Genomic DNA, 25,204 nt, shown 5'->3' with positions numbered 1-25,204 from the left:
AAATTTGAATGGGATTTTTCGTATCAAATTTTTATGTGTGTGCATTTAGCTGGAGCAAAGACATTAGATAAGTTTAATTTGCGTTTTACTGGCACAAACACTATTACATTAACTGACAGGGTCAAGTATACAAATTAATTGTGTATGTAAATTACATATCTCAACAATAAAAAAAGAATACTCTATTCGACCAATCTGTGAACCATTAAATATTTTCCGTAAATATCCGGAAAGATATATTTTGCGAGAAATGAATTTCTGTAATCAAATTTTATTTATTTATATTCTTAAATATTCATTCATATTTATGACTCATACTTGATAGTTTAAGCATTGTCAAACGTTATGAAAAATACATTCTTTTTTTCTATAAAAATCGTGACGTCATTTCGCTAAGGTAAACAAAAATGGCGGAACATCGAGAGGGCTAAAGAAGAAAACGTAATTTTTGGTTTATTTAACGCTAATTTCTTAGATTTTTATGATATCATCCATGCATTACACTCGTCAAATTGATATACTTTGAAATAATGTATGTAATTTTCAGGAGACAAAATGGGACAACAAAACTCAAAGTATAACAGTTCATCCGAAGACCCAGAAAAGGGGGTCATTCCACAAAATACAAGGAAGATTCATGGCTTATCCAGAATTTTAACAGCCAAGGCTGAACACAGAAGAGAAGTGGCCATCCAAGGCTGGGATAAACATGATCAAAACATGGTAATTTAGAGTTCATGCCAACATTTTCAGATGTTCAAAAGTTCCAAAGGTAGGGAGTTCAGGCAATGGCTGAAGGAAGTAGATGCAATGTAAATAGCAGTGTAATAGTTGGAGCTATATGAACTATCGATATTGGCCTTGATCGCTCTGTGGAAGAGCTCCTGGCTTAGAGTTGCATGGGTCCTAGGTTCGATTTCCATTTTAATTGTATTTATAAGCTCATTCCTCTTTCCTACTACAGATGTTGCTGTTGCCTTCCTTGTTCAGGCAACATACCAGGTACTAGAAAGAATAATCTTACCTTGACCAGGTTAAGCTCAGGTCACAGTAAGAATTCGTCCCATATACTTGCAATGTAGCAGCCGCGAAGCAGATCAGCTTCGCGTCGATTTTAAGTCTGTTAAAAATAATCTGCAGGGGAAAAAAACACATTTTTATACATGATTACAAACCTTTTTGAACATGCATATGTAGTTTAGTCCACAAATTATCCATTTAATAAGTAGTACCAAGGCATTTTGTTAAAATACATGTTTGAATTTGCCTGCCATTTTGTCAGAAATCGCACTCGGATTGCCTTGGACTTTTTCATTAACATGGCGACCATAAACAGCGAATTTTCAAACGTGATTTTAAAAGTGGCAGGAATTCCGTTGCAAAAACAGTTAATATGGTAATATGGGATTATAAAAGAGTGACATTGTAAGCATTTGAGACCAATCATATGAAAATTTAGACGAGATACAGCGCAATATAATTTTTTTATTTGCTACGAAGCGAGTATATGGGAAGAATTCTATCGTTAAACCGGGTCCATAGGACATCTCTCATTTTAACAATAAAATATTCTATCTAACCAGGTACATATTTAACTGATAAGGTAAACTTGTAATGTGTCTTTGGAGTTGAAGACTATTTAAGAGGAATGTAGTAATTGGGGCTCTATAGAACGTGAATATTGGCATGCTGGATAGCTCAGTTTTAGAGCTTTTGACTAGTGCTGCCACTTGCCAGGATCTTGAGTTTGATTCCTGATCCAACCTTATATTTTCATTGTATTTACATTTTCAATCCTTTTTTCCTACTTCAGCAGTTTGAAAAGGCATGCAAATAAAGAATGTAAATTCAGGAATAAACATGATTACATTAGAGAATGTTTCTCTTTATAATCAACATTAGGCTATTTGCACACTTTTTCATAGATAGTTAATGATAAACATTAATACTTGTAAAAACATTTTGTGCCTGCAATGAACAAAATCATCGATCTTTTTTAAAATTTAAGTATTAAGGAAATGTCAGAAAAATCTTAATTTAACAAAGTATGTTTTGGATTTTTTTCAGAGAAATATGCAAATGTTAAAGGGAATGTTCAAACAACTCGACCCCTCAGTGATGAAGGCAGTTGGAGAGGTCAGGGGTGAAGTGCAGCTATCCTACAAGTATGATTTCAAACGCCATCTGCTGTTGGTCAAAGTCATCAAGTGCAGAGAACTGAGAAGCAAAGATTTACGATCCAAAATGTCTGACCCTTATGTAAAGGTATTGTATATATCAATGAAAAAGCAATTTAAATTTCTATTCAGAGCGAAGTGGTTACAATGGTAACAATAAAAGAAGAGAAATCTTTGTAATTATTAGAATAAGACTAAAATGCAGATGTATTATTTTTCCTTTGTAGTTGACACTTATGCCTGACAATGAAGGCATGGGGGAGAGAAGGACAGCCGTGGTCAGACAGTCTAATGACCCAGTGTTTGACGAGATCTTCGCCTTCCCTCTGGAGGAGATGTCACTCACTGACCTCAAGATGGTGGTCCAAGTAATGGATGCTGACATAATGGGGCAGGACGACTTTATTGGGGAAGTCATTGTGGAGATAAGCTCATTCAATTTCAGGGACACACCATTTCATACTGCTTGGTACTCCCTAAACATGGAGGTATGAACAAAGTGTTAACATGATTTCAAAAATTTCAGGACAATTGGGTGATTTCTTATTTTTTTTTTACTGATAATCTCACTATTAAATACCAGTATCTAAAAAAAAATAATTTTTTAAAAGAATAATCACAGTCAAATGTCACAGCTTTACTATTTCCTATCTAATTGATATCTCCTTGAGATTTATATGCTGTTTATTCATATTTTCTCTAACTGACCTTGTGATGATGTTTTTCTAGACTGACCTTAACGTGGCAGGAGAGCTGGAGATTTCGGCAGATTTCCAGCTTCCCTCCAGCCTCTTTGTGACAGTTCACCGGGCCACGGGTCTGAGTGCTCGGGACGAGGGTAAATCTGCTGACCCCTTCGTTAAACTGACAGTAACAGGGACATCCTCTATGTTTCAAACACAGGTATGGCTACCCTTATCAAACAAAATCATGTCCCTGTCTTCATTTATTTATCAGAATTGCAGCATAACAGATAAATAACAGTGTGGTATTATTAAAACTGCTTAAGAAATCTTTTATTCTGTGAAAACTTTATTTGTTTAGAGATTTATAAATGATATTAAGCTTGAAAGTAGTGACTTGTGTGTGGAAAGAAATATTCATGATGATAAGGTTCCCAAGAACGTACTTGTGTGTTTTGTTGCTCACAATTTGAAATTGGTTTACAGAACATCCGAAATATTTTAATTTTGGAAAGTTTTCAAAATTGTCTCTGTTCAACTATATACATTGTGTGAACTTGTAGATGTACATGTATTATGTTTCCCATTTCAAATATGTCATTTAATTACATGTATGACGACACAGCAATGATGTTCTCTTTTTCTGAACTTGTTCATAAGATTGAAAATTTGTCAATTGCTGGTACTTTAACTAATGGTTAGTATGAAGTAATTAAACATTCTCAAAAACAATGTACATGCAGGTGGTGAGGGATAGCCTGAACCCAGAGTGGACCGAGACATTCGAGTTTGATGTGACACAGGAAGAGCTCGGCAACAGGTAGGGAGATAGATGGAGTTCACTGTGAACCCTGTAATGTAAACTCAGAACTCAGTATTAACTCTGAACTCAGTAATGTAAACTCTAAACTCAATAATGTAAACTCTGAACTCAACAACTGAAACAGAAAAAAGTTATGGAATAGAATACAAGTTACTCTACAGGAGCAAAATTTCAAATAAAGAACTATATATGATAAGAGTTAAATTTGGTCCCCATAATTCGCCATTTTTTAAGTGTTTCGGGTACAATAAAATGTTAACTAATATTTTAGAAGAGTTGATATAAAATATATTTTTTATCTAATTATTTGATTTCTTTGCACTCAATGGCAGTATATGACGTCAGAAGTGACGCCATTTCTATAATTCAATCAAAATTAGCCAAAAATCGACATTTTTCTTATCTATTTACGAATGGGAAATATAGAGCGCATGCTTGAACAAGGAAAATTTTTTTGTCACTTATTATTCTTGGCTAGATACATCTCTGATTAAAATATTTTATTTGTTCAAGAATGCGCTCTATGTTTTCGGAAGGAAAAACTGCTTGAAAACAAGCTGGTTTACGCTAAATATGCAAAAATGGCGGGAAAAGGTTGTCTTTACAATGTCATATTTCTAAATTGTGGGCACTTGAACCAAAATGAATATTATGTAAACACATCACATACATATCTGTACTAAGAAAACAAAGAATGATAGTAAAATGATGATGTTCATTTTAGGGGGCCATTTTAGGCCCTTATCATATTTAGTCCTTTCTATGTTATTTTTGAAGTTCATTGTGGAAATGTTACACAATATGCTATTTAGACCTTTAGATCTTACAATTAGCATGTTGCAAAATGTTGATATGTCGTACTGCGTTATTCAGGTACCTGATTCTCCACATGATTGATCAGGACAGGGTCACCAGTAACGACTCCCTGGGTCAGGTGGTCATTGACCTTCGAACTTTTGACCCAGAAAAACGTCTTCACCAAACTTACCCTCTTGCTGACTTGGTAAGATTTCAAATTAATTTCTAAATGAAGAAACAAAGAATGAGTTAAGTTTAGTGGTGGTGAGCATGCATTGTGATAATCTAGCTAAAATTAGGAGTTTGTAATGGAGTTATAAATTTTGGATGTGATGTAATAATTTTCATGATCTTTCCTAAGATAATAATCATGTAACTACAGGTGACACTCGATGGCTCGAACTTCGATCTCTCGAAGTTCTTGATCTCTCGAAGTGAACTCATGGTCCCATTTTTTTCCTCTATATAACTAAGCAAATTTACTCTTGATCTCTCGAACTCCGATCTCTCGAAGTTCTTGATCTCTCGAAGTGAGACCTGGGTCCCGTTACACATATTTCATTGTTTTTCACTCTTGATAACTCGAAGTGGTTGCTGTGTACACACGCGGCCGATGAAGCGTATAATTATAGCTCCGCGTGGACCTTACCTGGATGGTTGAGTGAACCCCTGGGGGCTAGCGTGGTAGTGTTAATTGGATGATTACGAAAGTGACACTACCCCTTGCTTTCTTCAAAGGGTATATAGGTAATTTGTAAGTGATCTATTAATTTCAACAAATTATGAAAGTTACGGTAAATGCTCTTTATTTAAAATATTCTAACGTAATGATTAAGAAAACATAATATGCTTAAAAGATTTTTAACGTGAAAAAAACCACACTTAATAAATACACAAGTACGTTCTATATTGTTTAAATTGAAGTACTGTAGCAGAAAATACGATTGAAATCATATCAGACTATCCTTCCATGTTATAAATATAATTTCCGGCTACTTTAATTTTAGAACCAAGATTAACGGAACAAAAATTTCCGGATTTTTTTAAACTTTCGATCTCTCGAACTCTTGATCTCTCGAAGTTTAATCATGGTCCCCAGAAGTTCGAGTTATCGAGATTCACCTGAAACATTGAAAAACAAGGGGAAGTTTCTTCCTCCATTATATATTTTACCCTTCATTGTCTCCCTCAGAGAAACACCGAGCTGCTGAGGACTAAGTGGGGCCAGCACGCCACCGCTCAGGAATTCAAGGAGGCTCTCATTGCCCATGCCGCCTCCAAACACCCCTCCTTCCTGTTCACTGAGCATTCTGGGAAAAAGGTGAGACATTATTCTGAAAGTAAATTTTGAAGAAAAATACACATGTACTGTGGATTCATTAATTTTCATCGGGGTCAATATTGTGGATTGTCAATTTTTTACAGGTTGTTTTGGGTGTAATTTTACGAATTCACTTGTTTAATAAATTGAATTATTTATGTGTTCTATAAATTCATTGATGATATAAATTTGTGATGGGGGGGGAGGGGGGGGGGGGGGGGCAAGAAACCCACGGAAATTGAGATAAAGGTTGCTCAACATATTCAGTATTTATTTTTCTCCAATTGATGAATGTTATGCTACTGCAGTTATCTATAAAACAAATCATGGTGAAATGTTTTGACATCTTTTGTAAAACATTATTTTTTGGAGTATCATGAAAGAAAACGAAATTTTAATATCTCAGGCATGAGACACAAAATTAATGTAAAAAAATGTTTAACCATCTAATTCTTAAAGGGGCATGGTCACGATTTTGATCAAAAATTATTTTCCCGATTTTGTTGTTTACAATGCTTCAGTAAGGCATTGTTAATAGGCAACCAAAGTTTAAGTGTTATTCGTTGAGTTATAAGTGAGTTACAGAGCTTACAATTCTTTGCTATGTAAACAAAGCATTTGTTTACATTTTGAACGTTGAAGTGAAAACTCCAGTTTTAGACCGAAATGAATGTGGTTAACGTTAAGATCTGTTTGTTTATGCTTAAAATGAATAATATGATGGAAAAATCAGCTTGGAAAAAAACTTTTACCGGTATATTGAACTAATGTAAACAATAACAGGGCACGAGACTTGTTTACATGACAAAGAATTGTGAGTCATGTATCTTGCTTATAACTTCACTACTGGTTCTCCAATTTCATTTGGTCATTGGAAATGCATTCCTAAAGCATTGTAAATAATAAAAACAGGAAAAAAGAATTTGACCAAAATCGTGATCATACCCCTTTAAAATAAGTAATGGACATTGGACACTCCAAAACATACTTATTGTAAATTGTGAAAACGGTTTGTTCAGGTTTTATTATTGCTGAAACACATAATTATATACCTGGTATTTATTATTATGTTTTGCTTTTAAGTCATATTTTTAATGCATTCACCCAATATCTACACTGCTACAGTTATGTTGAAATTCAATGCAAAATGTAAACAAAGTATTGCCCAAATAATAATCTACAAGCATATTCATTTATGCATGATTTATAAGCATACACCTATTCAACTGAAGATAAAATTTGTTAATCAGACGTGATGTATGTAAGGGTTGTCTTTCTTACCCCCTGAAAACTGGCACTTGACCAGCGAACTGCAATAATTATGGTATCTCGATAGATGGTTAAAAAAGATATACAATATATATAAATAGTTTGAAAATACCAAATAATGGTACTTTACATGTAATTTTAACGGTTAAAGTCTCACGATAAATTTTATCTCTCAATTTCCGCGTTCTCCGATGAAACAGGTGCCCGTACAATGGTACATCCGTACTGTGTACGGACATTTGTGTTAGACAAGTGGGAAACATTTAGAACAGATGCAAAAACCTGTTATCTATTTTGTCAATGAACTTAAAGTCAAGTCAAATCTAAACGAATATTCTGAAATTATTTGATATTTATTATCCTGAGAGAGAGAGAGAGAGAGAGAGAAGAGAGAGAGAGAGAGTAGCAAAATGTAATTGAGCTATTCGTATTAAGAATACCCAAATTTTTTTAATTACAACAGGATAGGAATTATTGTTTGTTTTTTACGCCCTGGTAGATTTGATTTATGTTGAGATTTTGTTCAAAATTTTACAACTTGCAAACCATTCCAAATTTCAAATGGTTGGTTTTCGCAAATTTAAGGCGATATGAACACCAATTGTCATGTCGGAATTTCTTACTTTAGAATTTTAAATAACTATTTAAATGACCAACGAGATATGGTTTACGAACTTCTGATAGTCATGTTTTCGTTGGAAAAGCTAGTTAGAATCCCTAGCTATTAAAGCATATTTACATTATTGTCGTCCTGTACAAAAATTGGTTTGCTATACAATCCATTATGCCGACAATTTTATCATCATAAAATTTTACGTTTTGTTTTCATCTTATTGGCCATAATGGTTTAAGTTGCACATAGAATTATCGTATTTGCATGCTTTGATAGCAAATTAAAATTCTCAGAAATACAGCTCAGAATAAAAATTACATTACCGATACAAGCGTTTACATATTAACTAATGTTTTATATTCAGTACAATAAAATTTTAAAACAAATTGTGTATCGATAAAGTAAATTCAATTTTCCATCAGATACTAAGAATACATCAGTAAGTCCGAACATTCACAATGAAATTACTTTCACGTCTTATTGATAGAATAGAGCAGAGCGTCATTATCAAAAAAGGAACGCGAATCAATTACTTGCTCCACCGTCACAAACATTTCAGATCACTCAACTCATTCCTCAACTCAAATCCTTTTTCATAAAAAGTGCATAAATTTGAGGTTAGTACTTAGACGTGAGGCTGGGTATTAATTTGAGGGAGTTTGGTGACGGTGGGGCCAGATCACCCCCCCCCCATCTCCCCGTTATTCTTTTGTCTTTATATCGCTGTACACTGTACAGAATTTAACATAAAAACAGAATACTGCATGACCGAAGTACCAGGAAAATTATTTGATTTCAAAGCAAATTTTTAGTTGCTTCAAACATACCCCCCCCCTACAATTTCAGATTTGCTCTGGCAGGCTTTTTATATCATATTTAACACAGCATACTTATTTGCAATATGAAGCAAGTGCTATTTATTTTTGCTGCATCGAATTTTTTGGTTTAAAAATTATAAGGGTCATCCTGTTGAATATTTTTGTCAGTTTAAGTTAAATACAATCGAATTGAAATGTGTAATGATCGAATGATTGAATTCAAGGTCATGATTTCCTGTTCTTAAAAAAGTGTAAAGATAGGTTCTACTTCGTCTACTTGTGAACCACCTCGGGTGACAGAATTTCCTCTGATCAAGTGGCTCTTGACTTCCAAGCACGGAGAGACTCGGGAACACGGCAAAGCGCTTCCCTTCGGTATCGCAACTTGTCATCAGAAGTATTTTTTCAGAGTAACTGTAGAAAAACGAGGAACAAGTGATTGTTTTTTCCGCATTGTTGGCCAATCGTATCACTTGAACCCGGTTTTACAATTTCATTGGTTACGGTCTTTCGTGTATCTTTTTTAAAGATAGATGTTTCTATATTTCTATAGATTTGTTAGAAGATATCGCGTTAATTAATCCATCTTTTCACAGAAAAATGACGATTATGGTATAGCACCATTCTCACGCCTCCTTCCCCAGTATGAGGTGTTTAATTTTTCTTTGTCAAAAATAGGGACACAAGAAGTTCGATGATTTCTCAGTCTGCATTGGAAATTCACAATAAAATTGTTTGCAATATCACTGTACATGTACATGTACTTTGCCTTTTTTTCACAAAAATAGTCACATTTTTTTCTCGCTCAGAGCCAGATGAACCGGAAAACGAATAAAAAATATGACTATTTTGATATTCAATTTCACGTTTTAATTTCATCAATTTGTAATTTCCTGTAGCTTTTAATGGAGTGTTTAATTACTGTTTTAATCAGTAACAAAAAGAGATATACTGTTAGACTCACTGCTTGTTCTTCATACAGAAATGTACACCTGTACGTATACATGGACAGCAAACCTATATTACCTGCTGAGCACACACATACTACTAGTACACGTAATACACCTGAAGCGCGAACCATGTGTTATGTAAATAATATAATATTTTATTCCCGTATTATTTACTTTTATTATATACACACAGCTTGTTTAATTCTACACAAGTCAACATAGAATTATGAAATAAGTTTAATCGTGCCCATTTTTCTCCCCTTCAACCCCCCTCCCTCCCTTTCTTCGTGAATTTGATTCGTTGTCGTCTTGACCGTATTTGGATGAGTTCTTATTGTTCCTGTTTACATATGGTGTCCTACATGTACTTATTGGAGAGACGCTGTCCGTATTCTAGTTCTGTCTGCTCGGGACTTTTTATTGGGGGATTATTTCAGGGAGTTTCATCAATTTTTTGTGGAGTTTCCTACACAGATAGATGAGGGTACGTGTATTTTGCGGCATTCAAGTGTTTGGCGGGGGATTATGATAAGGGGTCGGCCTGATTGATGTGGTTTTGTGTCGGTGATGAGGCCCACTGTAACGGTTCCTCACCCCTCCTGCCCTGACCCCACGTGACCTGACCGTGTTCCGAGAGCTGGAATCAAGGACCGGACGCTAATTCCTGATTACCAGATTATTTCAAGTCCCCGCGTCCGTCCGCATGTAATTATAAACCCTCCGTAATCGGATAATCACTTTAAATTAATTTTATTTCATCGATTACCTATATTTGTTTAGTTTTAAGTCCAATTTATTCACTTTGTTTAACCAATGTTTTTTAGAAAGCGCATGTAACATTTATATTTGATTTTTCAGTCTTTGATCTGTGACAAGTTTATATGATATTGTTTAGTGCTTAAATATTTGCTTTTTATCGCATTTAAACTTTTTTACCTAAACAATATACATGTGAAGTCATGTAGCTTTTGTTTTTGAATTTACAAAGTAAAACCTGAGCTCACAAAGTATTAGTGCATGTACTTTGTTTCGTGGTTTATGTGTTTGTTGTGGGTATTTTCTGATTATAAGTAATTTGCTTTTAGAAGTTTACAATAAAAATACTTAAGAATTTTAGAATAAAGATAATTCATTTTCAATTTTGGGCCGGAGGGGGGAGGGGGCGCACACGTTTGCAATTTTTAGAGAGAAATTCCAAAATGAGAGATTACACATGCAAAATAGTCCATACATACATATGAACGTGCAGCAGTTTGGGAAATCATGTGATTACGTATAACTTGTATACCATTAACATATATACAATATCTATGTAGTCAGAATAATAGCTAATTCAAATATGAAAATGATATCATACTGTTTTAGAGTATTTCACCAGTTCACTTAAACCTAAAGACATTTTGTCTTTTTTTTTTTTGAAAGCATGATTAGACATTCACTTTTCACCTATTGTTTTGTCTCCAGCGGACATTAACCAGATAAATTTGTTTTTGTTAGCAACATGAAATATTTGTTAAGTATTGAGATATTATTAAAAAAAAATCAAATTTCTTTCTTCTTTATAAAATATTACATTCAAAATATATTAAGAATACGAGGTAGAAGGTATACACGTATGCGGGGGAAAATAAATGACATATAAATAATATACAATGATAAACAATTTGTTTTATTGAAATACTTTAAAAAAATGTTTATTAAAAGGGACAATAAAAAAATCAACAGAGTCAATAAAATTGAAAACCCCACGGCAGGAAGTCCAAGCAGACTGAAACAGTGAATTTTTCTCTGTAAACCGTACATGAACATGGTCTGCAAAATAGATAAATGAAAAGGTTGAAAAATGAGGTTCGTTTTATAAGATTATGGTCAATGTTTTGAAGTAGACCTTATAACGAACGTGTAGCACACGGGCATATGAGGACAGATATATCAATTAGAGGCGTATATTTAGAAACGGCAATGACATAATTGAAACACTACAATAGAAAGTTGTAATTTTACCATTGTTAAGGCTTATCAGATTGAACGAGTCACATGAGTGATTGGTTTAAAGTGCAGACTCTTCAGCGATATTGGTTCCTGCTCGACTCGCAGACAATTTGATCTGTAGGTACAGATAGACACAAAAAATCTAAAATAGAACCATTTGGAAAAAAAAAATATCAAATTGTCCTCAAATCCACGTTCATATGCTATTGTTTTGTATAGGCGATACTGAAATAAAGGAACAAACCGTTTGCTTATGTTACTTCATATAATGACGTGGAAGTATGAGAGAGAGAGAGAGAGAGAGAGAGAGAGAGAGAGAGAGAGAGAGAGAGAGAGAGATTACTTCACGCAATTTTTTCAACCGATGTACATTTATTAAGCACGTTGAAACAAAAGCATCGAGCTTTGAAACAGGAAAGGTAATATCTAAACACTTAGTCATTTTTACTTCCACAAAGTAAAAAAATTCCTTTATTCCGGATCGGAATAACCTGTTAGAGGATTAAGATATAAGGTTTCGAATGCATTGTGCCTAGAAATGGCGCAGCAATTTATTCTCTGCAACCAGACACCTAAAGCTTTAGCTGTGCAGAGCTCGTAAAAAAACCTCCTTCTAAAAAATGCAACATATTGTTTTTCTTTAACTGCTATAAAATTGTTTAATGACTTTTCGAAACAACTGTCAGAGCTAAAAAAGATGAAATGTCTGGAGTCACACCGGCGTCGTTGATTTAAGCGGCCTATCTGGTCTGTCGGGTAGGGTCGGCTTTGTGAGCCGGGGTGGGGACACAATGGTCTACATTGGACTCCAGTGACTCGTGGTAGAGCTGTAAGCAATGAAGGGTAGATGTGTCAACTTAACGAAGCGATCCGTCGGGGATACGTTACTACGCTCTCTTTTATCGCCACGAGTCTTTGTGTGGCTCGAATTAAGAGACTGAAAATGAGCTACCCAAATTTTTTTTTGTCCTTCAGAATTTAACTTCAAAATGCCGACCGCAACCAACTGAGGTGAGGAGAAGGCAATTTGTTAAGTCAAATACACATAGTTGGTCAATGAAGCACCCACTCTGACCACAGAATTCACCCTGGGGGCACGGGATGTATTCACGGTAGTGACTAAAGCTAGTCTACCCGGAGACAAGACTTTGATTCGATATGGAAAGTTGAAATAGATAGATTTGACTAATGTCTGCATTGTGTTTTAATTACCCCGACATTAAAATAAACAGATATTAGTCACTCGACAGGAATTTAGATTTCCTCATTATTAGACAATAAGTGACGGAATAACGAGCGGTGATTGGTACAAATCAGTCCGCGGGATTCCAACCCCGACCAAGGTTTTTAAAAAGAACAAATTTTAATCATGTGTTGTATATTTATATTGACGGCTAAATATGTAATAAAACGCTTTTGATATCAATCTTTAAATATTGTTCCTAACACCACAGGCACTAACTTTGAATTAAAAAAAAACCCAAAATATTGTAAAATAATTTTAGCATATTATGCATATTTGACCGAGGAGTTTAATTTTTCTAACTAAATGTAATTATGATAAACTATTTTCGCTCAGTGTTGTTTTGGTATTCATGTAAAAAATGTCTCTACAAGGAAAACAAAAAAGAACCCGCAGAATTTTATTAAATTCAATTCTACACTTCACTAACAATTTAACAGATTATGAGGGCAACACAGGTTGACTGTTTGTTTTGGTTGTTATATAGATGTCTATCGTTCGCATGTTTGTCCTTGGTCGTATACATATTGTGTGAACTCGTGTCTTTTTAGAATAGAGAAAGTATTTTTGGAGTAGAGATTAAGCACGCATTATATAAGTAATGCATTAGGACTAATCCACCCCTTTAGTCGTCCATGCAGAGAGCGATACCTATTATCCGACCTTTTCCGCCAGTTAAACAATCGCACCTCGCTATTGTCTTTGCCATACTTTTGTTGTCATCAAAGGAATTTCAAAGTCAGAATACGGGACTTTTTGACTTTACTTTCGGTATATATATATAATGCACTGTGGAATATTTAATTAAGAATATTGCAAAATGAAAAACAATATCCTGATTGGTCTGAAAATTTTTAAATTTTGAGTTTTGTTTCAAGGTTAATGAGAATTGAGGGTTTGTGGGTGGTCTGGGGCAAATAATTCACGTACTTTGGACTGCATGCTTGTCAGCCTCGTTATCAAAATGCTGGTTGAATATTTATAATCATAGTTGTATTTCTGCAAATGCACACTTTTATGTTCTTAATGTTCACCAATTATTATTTTTGTTAAATATAAATGAATACGGTTAACTTTTTTTGAATCTGAAAGAGAGAGAGAGAAAGAGAGAGAGAGAGAGGAGAGAGAGAGAGATTGCTATAATTCAAACTTTGACTTTTATTGCTGCAAATATTTGAAGTTTGCAAGAAAGGTGAATCTAATTGCTTCTAATTAATTACTAACATTGAAACTGATAGCTCAAAAAGCTGATGATAATTTCTAAGAGGCAGATAATTTCAGTAATTTTGTGTTAGGTATTCCCCATTCTGTGGCTTTGTGTTTTGTTTTATGGAACCGTTTAAAACGAGCTCTTCGACGTGTGATTAAAATTAATCATTTTCCTTTTTCACCGTCCTCTGTATAGACAGTGGTAGTTACTGCGCAGCGATTACATCAGGTGTCGGGAATTAATTCACTCCGTGTTAATCGGGTCCGGGGCGGTCTTTTGTCCCCAAGTTATTTATTTGAGTCTGTTTTTAACTGATAAAGACAGGATAGTCAATGCAGCCTGTGATTGCAGCATCCGTGTCAATAGGTTTCACAATATCGCCAATTTTATGAGGGTTGTCAAGATAGCAGGTTCTTTTATTTATAGCATTTTCCCGTAATAATTGTTTCACTTTTTTTTCATACCCACATATTCTTGGAAAAAGACGAGTTGGGTATTTTTTTTTATGCTATCACTATTATTTTTCAAATTTAAAAAAATGAGTGAAAATTAAAAATCTTAATTATGATCGGAAAACATGTTTTTGAAGATATCGATTGTTTGTGGAATGACATGAATAATACGGGGAAATAAATGTGATTTGTGGTCGAGGTACTTGTTCTAATGAGGCAGGGACCGGGGCGAACTGGTCGTCCATAGCGGGCCCCGATACGGGACGACGATAAGGCAATTTATTGTCATTTATTGTCACACAGATCAAATAGCCCAGACTCAATATTTTTCTTTCATCAGGTGGTCAACGTCAGCTGTAGAAAAGCAGGTGCCCGCGGCAGGATACGCATCATTGACGGGATTCCGGTCAAATGACGCCTGCGCAGCCAGCCATCCGTGTCTTTTCCGGTGTCGCCCCTTGCCTCTATGGCTGAGATGACTCCTCTGTTTTTCCTCGCTGTGATATACTAGCCAGTATTTATAGTGTAAACAACAGAACTTTGATACATGTATTTATTCTTAACCAGAGTTAACCACATTCGTGTGCTGATGTTATGTTTATTCTCTAATGGTATCCGTCCGAAATTTTTATTTTATTTCCATTCTAGATCTGTATCAACATTTATTCATTATAACATGTAACTACGGACGATGTTTTCATTAACGTATCTGTTTCAAAAGGTGTTAAATATTTTAACTGGACTGAAATGATGGGCACATAGATAGGTGTATGGTATTGTTCCGTCCTTGTTAAAGAGATTGTTTTTTGTTGTTGTTGGGATTTTGATTGAAGATACATGCATGTATACCGTTTTGGTATACAAAATAACAGTATTGATCGTGGATGGGCTATTATATGTCTCTCTGTATGATCAGCGAGTTTATATGTAGGCGTTCAAGTATCGGTATATAATTCATAAGTATTTCTTCATCGTTTTTGTTTTATTACATTTGCTCTGTACGTACCGATAAGAAACTTTAATGTCTTCATTTTCACTTTTCCTCCCTATCACCATCTTTCTGCGTTTGATGGAATAGATGTACCACGAGCCTGATCAATAATTTACAGATAACTTCTTCTGCTTCAACTTTATCCAGCTCGAAATCTGCTTTAATTTGTTATTTTACGACTTTTAAGGTTTCATCCGTTATGCTTATGTTAATATACTGATCCTATCATCGGCTGTACCCGTCTTTCTTCGGAAGAGGTTAAATAATGCGAGATTTGACGCGATGATAATTTTTACAATTGATGAACAAAGTAGCAAAACGCTGATAAAGTTTGCTCGCTCAAAACAGGTCATAATCTTTAAACTGAAAAAAGAAAATTTAATTGATTATCTGCTGAAATTATTTAAAATGCATCTTCGCAGACATGTTTAAATCTCAGATTGGTGCGAGGTCCACATTAAAATTCATTGCAATTAAGTTTGTCTACTGACATGCGTTTGATGAAACTGAATCCTTTGAACGCGTTTTATGATTTTCTTAACGTATTTAATATAAATTGAATAGATTGTATACGGTATGGACAAGGGAAACCCTCTCTTTGACTCTGTGTACGGCGTTGATCGCTAGGTTTCCCGATAATCTAATAAGATGTTAGTGTTTCCAGACGCTGGCCGGAGGCCGCCATTAACGTCCTTATATAACAATGCCGTCATACAGGGAGACGTTTTATCACTATTCACATATGTTTAATATTTCAACCTATAGATATCGAAATGAAAATTGAATTGATATCTCTTTTTATGTTGTTGTTAAAGTCAATTTTATTTCTGTTTACTGAAGTATAACCAAATGACGGGATTATGTGAATATAAGAGTTGTTATAAAAAAATTTTTTATGCTAACTGAAATGTGGAATTTTATGCATTATGAAACATTAAGTTTAAATAAGATGTCAGCAATATTTAGAAAAATTGCGGCATATATTTTTTTAAAAGTTTGCTTGAGTTTTTTATATTCATTTTCGGTACGAAGGAATGTTTAGTTGGTAACATTTTCCTATCAGATTTCTCAATTTTTATTTGGTCTTGATGACAGCCACTTGAGGTCTCCAATGTCTGGATCCAAGCTCGGGCCGCCTGCACTTTTTAATGCTTTTTCCAAGACTTGATATTTTGTTCCTTATCTCCGATAACGGCGATCACTATCTTACAGGGTGCTTTTTTGTGAAGTTTTCTGCATTTTGGCACTCTGGTGTATAAAGTCTTAGTTCTTTATCTGATCGAGTCTAATCTTTAGGTTATGATATGATATCGCTGAAATCTCGATGAAATCTCGCCACATTTTAATCAGTGCTGTGCCCACTGGGACCAGATGCAAATGACTAACCCTGCTTGTGTCTACACTGACCCGGACAGTAAAATATATTAGTTTTTTTTCTGGTTGACTCGATATAATTTTAACCTATTTTACAGCTTTGTTAGATCACGTTTGTTCCACTACCATAGATATCTGACCATACTTAATGCAGTAGATCTGCAAACCTTTACAACTTTGTGCCGTAGTAAAGCATATACAAGCAGCTGGTCTGTATTAATACAATATGTACATTGTAATATATTCTGTTTATTAATGTTTTATAGCTTCATGCAATAAAATTATTTAATTGAATCTGTACACATGTATGTGTTTGTTTCTTTTGACCTTATCACAGTTCTTTTGAAATTTGGCTGAAAATTTAAATGATTGTAGAAATTTTGTTTTTAAATTTACGCAAATGTATGGGTTTTATATAATAGTATCTATCGTCGTCAAACCAACAACCAGAAAAAGAAGCAAAATCAAGCATAGAAAATATAATGAAACCATTGAAAAATAAAACTCTTCAACCAACGCACAGACCAAAAAATTGTTCCGACAGGAGAGTTCCATGTTGGGTCCATGTCGTCTCGGGAAAGCCGCAGCCATGACGTAATCACCCCCTCCCCCGTGAGTCTGGGTGTCCCACTATCCTACATTCCTAGTGTCCTTGTAGCACCAGTCTGTCTGACCCGATTCCAACAAGACAGATGTCGATCCCTGAGAGGTTTTGCAGCGTTGTTAACTCTGTAAATTCTCAACTAGATGACAGGACCCAAACACTAACCTGTGAACACATACATCCCGAGAGGTGTCTGTTGTCGAAATATTTTAATTGCAAACAATAGTTTTTTATTCAATGTTTACAAGTTTGCAATGTATACTAGTATTATGCAGATGGTTTCAAGCTGGAAAGAAACCTTCGTACGACTTTTTAAAAAAGCGGTCAAGATGTGTTTTATTATTTATATGGAATAAGAAAATATTGGAGTGTTGTTTTCAATTCAATGATAATGAATGCAGTAAAGTTCTGATGCCTTCTAAAAATCTAACAACATGTATCCGAATATACCATAAGTTCTTGCTGTACTGGGCTTTGACGGGGAGTTCAAATCGTTTAGCAGAGCAGAACTTCTCGGGGTTGTTGGGTAAACTCTGGGGCCAAGTCTTGGTTAGCTTTTCTCCTGGGTGTGTTAGTTTTTCAAACGAGTGTTTATGTAATATTTTTTATATATTTGACATTCTTGGAATTTGCAATTAACCCACTATTTCAACTTAATTTTCCATTTTTCGTTATTTGATATCTTGTATTTTTGAAATTAAGTCGTACAAATGTTCTGGAATTATAACATTTAAACTGCCTGTGATCCTTATCTTGGTGATTTTTTCCCCTTATTTTTTTTTGTGTGAAAATCTATTTGCCATATATCTAAGTGTTTCTAATTTGTTGGTTATACGACTCAGGCTTATCAAAGAATCGCCACAGATCCATCTCAACGATAGTAAAAACATAACTTTTACAATTTGATAAAACTCGTGATTATCAAACCCGGGTCTTATCTCAACCCAAGCAGTAAAATAGTTTCTTTTTGACGGGAATGCCCCAGACTTCACGGGAGATTTTTCGGGGTACGCGATGTTGGAGGGACCCCTCCTTTCTTGCTCAGTTTCGGGTTTTCCAGCAAAAATATCTCCCACACTCAGTTAAGACATTAAATATGATTAATTATTACGAATATCATTTTTTTTTCACAAATATTTGAAAATTTTAAACACGAAGATAAACTGGAATAGTGTTCCTTGTGAATCTGTTTTATGACCTACTGATCATTTATAGTTATCAACCCATCTTGTTCCTCCGTTGGCCAAACACCGAGACTATTGATTGATACTGAAGGCGGCTGAATGGTCAACAAATTACCAATCAAATCTAACTTATACAATTTATATAATTTTAGAAATCTTTAGCCTTAAAATGATATATAGTAAAGAAAAATTACATACATGTACATGTATATTTTTATAGTTTTGAATTTGTCTCCCCCCCCCCTTTTTTCTTAACAACACTTCTTTTCAAGGTAACTGATAAAATCAAGAAATGTCCACGATCACCCAGTCTTTTTAAAAGTTTTCTTCCAAAACAACCATAAGTTGGTGCTTTGAGACTTGGCTGAGTTGTCTGTGTACACTTTGCCTCGTATCGCTCTGTTCAAGCTTTGATGAAACCACCACAGAAAACATGTCATCGGCTTTTCGTCGATTAGTGATACCGATTTGAAGTTCTCCTTTGGCCCGGCCATAGAGCACACACTCCGGCCGAGATTCGAGCCCTATCGCCTTGATCAATTTTCGATACATCTGTGATTAATTCAGACGGCAGCACGTGCGCGTCTCGTGCGATGATATTTTTCACAGTTTATGTGAAATTGTGTCCTTTCTCAATGGGTAAACTAACCATATTTCTCAACTTAATGAAACTCTGTACATTAGACGTGGGGAATGACAGATTGAAAAACTGCAAATAAATTGACCATAAAAATAACAATTAAGTTCGGAAAGCTAGTGATGCATATCAAAAGGGAATGGTCATTTGTATAACAAAAAAAAATCACAAATGCTAATATCCGCTGCCATGCTGTCGGGCCGAACAAGACAATGAAAACACAGGTAAGATACATGTACCTGTTCAAAGGGTAGGGGAGGTGCCCGTGGAGCTCACCAGGTTGTATATGACAGTCTGTTCTACACAATAAAAATGATGATCCTTTATTATTCAAATTGATACCGATTTTATGTTAAGCAGCGTTTATTGAATTTAAAATTGAAGATGTTGCTGGGTGTGTAAATATAGAAGTTACCTACATGTAGCTTATGCAATCTGTCATTTTGTAGATTTTTGAATTTAAAAACATCTAGTTAATTAAAAATTTACTCTTCTGACAACCTGTTTAATATAAAACAAATTAATTAAAAGAATATGCATTATTCGTTATCCACTGATGTTATTTCATCTGGTAGGCCAAATATTCATTAAAAATTTATTAAGTCGAAAACACGGCTGTAAAATTCCAGTGCCATTTCTTCAAAAAAGTAAAGCTGAATAATTGCTAAATTTGTATTTTTAATACGTTTAATACATAAATTATATATATAAACCTCATTTCAAATTCACGTTTTTCTCAACTTTAGACAGTAAGGTTGGATGGAGTTGGAACGAAGAAAGCTGAAGGTACAATGTAGATGTTACACAGGTTTAGACCTTCAACTTATTGTTCTGACACAATCGATGATTTTTATCCACCAAATCTCTGTATTCTAAATATTCTACAAGGTAAACTTTTTTTGAGTTATAACTCTATGATCCGTATCATAAGGGATGCAATAAACACCGCAGATGAAGGCCTCTTTTTTTCTTGGCTTGCTGACTCCCTGACAGAGAGCTGATGGCGTAACATGCCTGCCGCCAGAGTTATTCATTCTCTCACCAAACTGTTTTTGTAATATATGCCCCCAGATTACAGATCTCGTATCGTGTTTTATATCAATTTTATCTATCTTATCCGAATTTTATCTTAATGCTGATGTGGCCAACACTCTGTTGATAAGCCATCGGGCTCGACATCTGGATTTAACTTTTAAAACGCTTTTGACACCTTCTATATTTTCAAGTTCGGTATTAAAAAATATTTGTTTTTATGAGGTACTTGAATTAAATTTTGTTCTTTGATTAAGAAAAAATACAACAGAGAAAACATTCAGACTGAAATTTAATTCGCCCTGTTTTTGAACGCCGTGCACCCAAAGTTGCTTGAAATGTGTCAGAGAGTGCATCACGATTTTATAAGAACGATATATTCAATTTTCATTTTATATTTATGGACATTTTATATACGATGTCATGTACAATGTTTTTGATTATCTATATTCAGAAGTTAAGAATGAGTTCTAGCATATATATATATATTTTTTGTCTTTTTGTGCTTATCTTCTGTTTCTTAAATTGGTCTTGTTACTTTATTGGTTACAAAAAGTGTTTTGGAGAGAGAGAGAGAGAGAGAGAGAGAGAGAGAGAGAGAGAGAGAGAGAGAGAGAGAGAGAGAGAGAGAGAGAGCATATGCATGTATAACAACAAACTGTTTTTATATAAAACCGTTTTGTCAGAAGCATTTTACAGAGTCGAGTTGTTTGTTATCCTCCATACATCCTTATCTTATAGTTCTTATCTAGAAACATGTACATTTATTTCATAATGTCAGCTGTTTTACTGAACGTGTTTGTCGATATAGGGCATCTACAAAGATCTTATTTAGGGTAGATATACTTTTCTTATCAGACCATCCAATTCTTAGACAATTTGTCGTCAGTATTTCTCGCAGTGTTGATAGCAAACAAACACACGTTTGGAGAGTAATTGGGAGCGTGATTTCGATCAATCTGATTATAACGGACCAGGATTCAAGATCTCTTATGCTGCTAACAACCTTATGCTATTGTGGTTTAATGAAAAGCAAATAAAAACAAACTGTTTAAACTGAAATCTAAATTGCAAGAGGCTGCTCTCCTTGTATGTGGCGCGTGTATGGTAGATATAACCAAGAAATACAGACCAATCAGGTATGGTTCAGAAAGTTTACAACCGAAATACTTTGCTTGAAGAGAACAGGCCGCTATCTCCTTCCACAGGAATTCAATTGAATGAATGCATTTTTGTATTTGAATTACTAGTATTTATTAAAAACTGCATTTTGCGCGTTGTGAAAGTTTATAACTTTGAAGAAATAAATATTTTGTTATAGGAATTTTCCTGAAAACATGACACATCGACATCGTTGCCACTATTCCTGTTCCAAGTACGAATTGCTCCGGAAGATTGGTTACCTTATTCACAAAGGAGTACACAGTTCCCTTCAAATCTAGAAATATATGTATGGAGATATTCATTTTTTCACCAAAAAATTATAGCAATGGTTGTTTGTACCTTTCCTTGTAAGCTGAATAAAAGTTGTTTTTGAATCGTCAGGAATTTGTACAATATAAAGCAAGCTTCGGGTGCTTTGTGTATTAATCGCTGCATGTGCATGTGAATTCAATGAAATTCAGTGATAGTGTTGTTGTCTGTTTATGAGATATGAGAGAGGTCAGTGCGTGTAAGTTGTTTTACACGATACCCCCACCGGAACACAAGTTAACGCGACAGATGTCGGACAGACGAATGATGTCTTGTATTCAGACCAGTCATTGAAACTAGGCGAGCAGGCGTTTAAGATTATGCATGTGACGCAAGTGAATCTTTAAAAAAAAATTATATTTGAACGAAAACATAAAAACTTTCAATGTAGGGTCACATTTTTTTCTTCTTCCAATGACATTGACGGTTCTGACATTCAGAACTTTGAATTCTCTCGTCAGAGATCTTCTGTTATGGCTGTATAAGTGAAGAACTCGTTCGATGACAATAGCAACGATTAATGTCACCAATCAGAGAGAAAAACGCCCGATTATTCCACCTCATATAGTTAACTCTGAATTGTTCTGCATTGTACACTAGAATAAAGTCATGGTCACACTTTTAGCAGTCTAGATTCTCACTTTGTCACCTTGTCGTCTGCTTGACGAGTCACGTGACTTGTCACTGTTTCGTACCATGCGTGCTAGCTCCCTCCCTTACACTGCTTGTTCTGAGACGGGTGGGTAACAGGCATATTTCCCAATGGAGACTTGTCAAAGTCTGGTAGTCATTCGTTGAGTTAGGGTCACCAGTGCTAACCATAATTATAACCATTAGTATATACTAAAACATATTCTGACAGCCATTGATTTATTGATTTTAAAACAATATTGATATCAATGCCGCAGACCTTGTATTTTTGATATAAAATCTCTGCAATATGCTTTATCATGCATTGTCAATCAACATGCTTCTCAAGGCAAGATTATATGTATTTGCTTACGTTTCTAAAATAAAGAATTCTGATGATTTTTATTTGTATTCTATACTACACAGCAACGGCCTTAGTACCTTAAATTGAAGTGATACTATTATATGTAGTATTCGATCAATGATTGAAATATCAAATTATTATGCTAAAAAACTATAAAAAGATATAGAAAATCATTCATTCCGTAAACGAAACGCTAATTTGTTTTTCATCTATTAGAAAACATTATATGTATATACACACATAATTTAGACTTGGTTCATCTTATGAAGACAGTGGAACAGTTTACTTCAATAAAATGAAGAACCATGATATAGGAAATGTTTTACGAAAAATTTCTGAAGCACTTGTTTATTTATTACTGTCTCCCCTCTTGATGTTGCACCGTTCTTAAAACCATGTTATCGAAACGAAAATAAAAACTTGTTTAAAAAACTCTTTCTGATCAATAAACATAGGTGTCATCTTTGACAGGATTGGGATGTCAAAGACCCCTTCTGGCATTCCGAAGGATGACGAAACCGGTCCCCCCTTCCCCGTGACCTGACACCGGTTTTCTGGGTCGGAATATCCTCAGACGATGTTTATTTTCAAAGATAAAAAAACGAGCCACGTGATTATTTTCAAGGAATTCAATAATTTGCAGAATCTCTCTCAAGTTTTCTGAGGTGATTATAAAGGTGAATTGCAACGAACAATTCTCCAACTTTCTGGGTAAAGGTATTCAATACACAAAAAATAATGCAACTTGTTAACAAACGCATAAGGGACCAATTCCACAATTGTGAACCTAATTATTGTTACATTTGAATTGTTCGTACAGTATTTTTTTTTCGCCGAACTTAAAAGAATAACTATTTGACTGGTGAAATACTATTCAGATAAATTTGATAATTGAGGAAGCGAGTTAGTGTATTTATACCCGTGGACTCTATGGCTACCTGAATGAGTTCTCTATAACGTACTCCTTGATCTCTCTGTCTGTCCTTCAGGAGAGTTCTCCAGTTTCTCGGAGTTCACGTTCTGTCGTCTGCTCCCGAGTTTCCCGCCATTGACTAAGGAACTGACTGCCTGACATTGTATGACCTTTCACGTGGTCCCTCAATGGAGGCGTTGACAAATGATTAATATTTTCATGTTATCCGTCGTCCTATCATTGACGCCGTGTTAAGGTGCTCATATTATTGATCTGATTGCCAGTTATCGACCTTGAATCGATAGGGGAAAAGACAATTATTATATAACTCACTGTCAATTTTAAAACATCTTTCTATTGGATCGTATGCCAGTCTGAAATGGATAGTTCTCTACTTGAGCAAAGGCCCACTATTTAAAGGATCTGTTCCTTGTAATTCTATACCGGTTGCTTTATGACGGATCCTCTTGGTCTGTAATATACCTACAGCACGGCTCATAGTTAAGACAATTAGTAAAACGACATGTTATTAAGGACATTCTAATTATACCAGACATCACAGAAATAACTTGTACTATAGAAAAGTTTCTACAATTTCGAAATTGTTATTTTGAATGGACAAGGAAAGCTGACACTTTTTTCCTTAGCTTGTTTTGCCAACAGTCCTAGAATTTACTCTACCAACCAAAGAATATTTGGATGAATTTTAAATAGTAGAAAAAGAAAATGGTATGTCTTCTCCTCGACAGTCAATGACAAAACATTGCAGCAATGATTCCTGCGCTGTGACAAATCATCAATTGATGTTGTGCTGGACAATATCAAAACCACCGAGGTCCGATCAAAGCGTACGTAATGGTACAGAAGCTCGGGAATTGCCATTCACTTGATTTGACTTTTTTCCCACAAGAGTAAAAATGATTGACATAGCTTGTCGACTTTGTCAACCATAAGGACCTGATAGTATCTGGCAAAAAGGTTCACAGTTAGAATGAAAGGTCTATTGAACGCCGACCAAAATCGGAGAGAAACTCAAGATCCAATCTTTAAAGGTTTTGTGACAAAGACTATAAGTGTTAAATTAAGCTGAAATCGGTTGATAATTCTAACTTTTTTTTTGTAAGTTGATTTGTTTTAATGTTTTTAGAAAATGTTTATATGTGTAAAACATTGATGGATAATGCTATGATATTTCATTGAAAATTCAAAAAGATTAGAAAGAATTGTGAAGCAGAATTTGATATTGTTTATTACGAAAGACGCCAAAATGTCTGAATGAAGAATTTTTCTTAAAGATTTGAGGGATTTGTGGCAGTTTTCTTAGATATAAATTTTCTAATTTACAACACTTTAACTATCTGTAAAAGATAAGCCTCTAACAGACAGACAATGTTAAACCGTAATGTAAGAAACACGAGAAATCTCAAAGGTCTTTGTTTGCTTTCTTAAAAACTCACACATATAGTAAACTCGACGATACAACCTCAATACCCACGCGGCTTGTCAAAAAACAGCATACTTGCGCAACTCTGTATTAATTCAAAAATGTCAGTTATGTCATAATACCAGAGATAATACAGCCGATTTTTTGTCTCCTTTTACACGTTGGGCAATCATGCAGGCTATTTTTGACGTCTGTCTCAGAGGTCAATT

The 25,204-nt window shown here is 34.7% G+C and overlaps 1 protein-coding gene across 1 annotated transcript; it reads left to right on the top strand.

Annotated features, from left to right (window-relative positions):
• The first annotated feature begins 306 nt into the window (after positions 1-306).
• On the top strand, positions 307-15,189 carry LOC105317752 (synaptotagmin-9). The gene is made up of 9 exons (XM_011414480.4): positions 307-441; positions 548-723; positions 2,068-2,265; positions 2,405-2,665; positions 2,907-3,080; positions 3,604-3,680; positions 4,557-4,686; positions 5,674-5,802; positions 14,690-15,189. Exons 2-9 carry the CDS (start codon positions 556-558, stop codon positions 14,762-14,764), a joined length of 1,212 nt encoding a protein of 403 aa, XP_011412782.3. The 5' UTR covers positions 307-441; positions 548-555; the 3' UTR covers positions 14,765-15,189.
• Positions 15,190-25,204: the final 10,015 nt, after the last annotated feature.

Source organism: Magallana gigas, chromosome 4, assembly GCF_963853765.1.
Source record: "Magallana gigas chromosome 4, xbMagGiga1.1, whole genome shotgun sequence".
Lineage (NCBI taxonomy): Eukaryota > Metazoa > Mollusca > Bivalvia > Ostreida > Ostreidae > Magallana > Magallana gigas.
The sequence above is the reverse complement of the archived record's forward strand: the minus strand, read 5'-3'. Positions and strand labels throughout refer to the sequence as shown.

Coding starts and splice junctions, on each gene's coding strand:
- LOC105317752 (XM_011414480.4), top strand. CDS start 556: ATGGGACAACAAAACTCAAAGTATAACAGTTCATCCGAAGACCCAGAA. Junction 724..2,067: donor ATAAACATGATCAAAACATG/GTAATTTAGAGT, acceptor GATTTTTTTCAG/AGAAATATGCAAATGTTAAA. Junction 2,266..2,404: donor TGTCTGACCCTTATGTAAAG/GTATTGTATATA, acceptor TTTCCTTTGTAG/TTGACACTTATGCCTGACAA.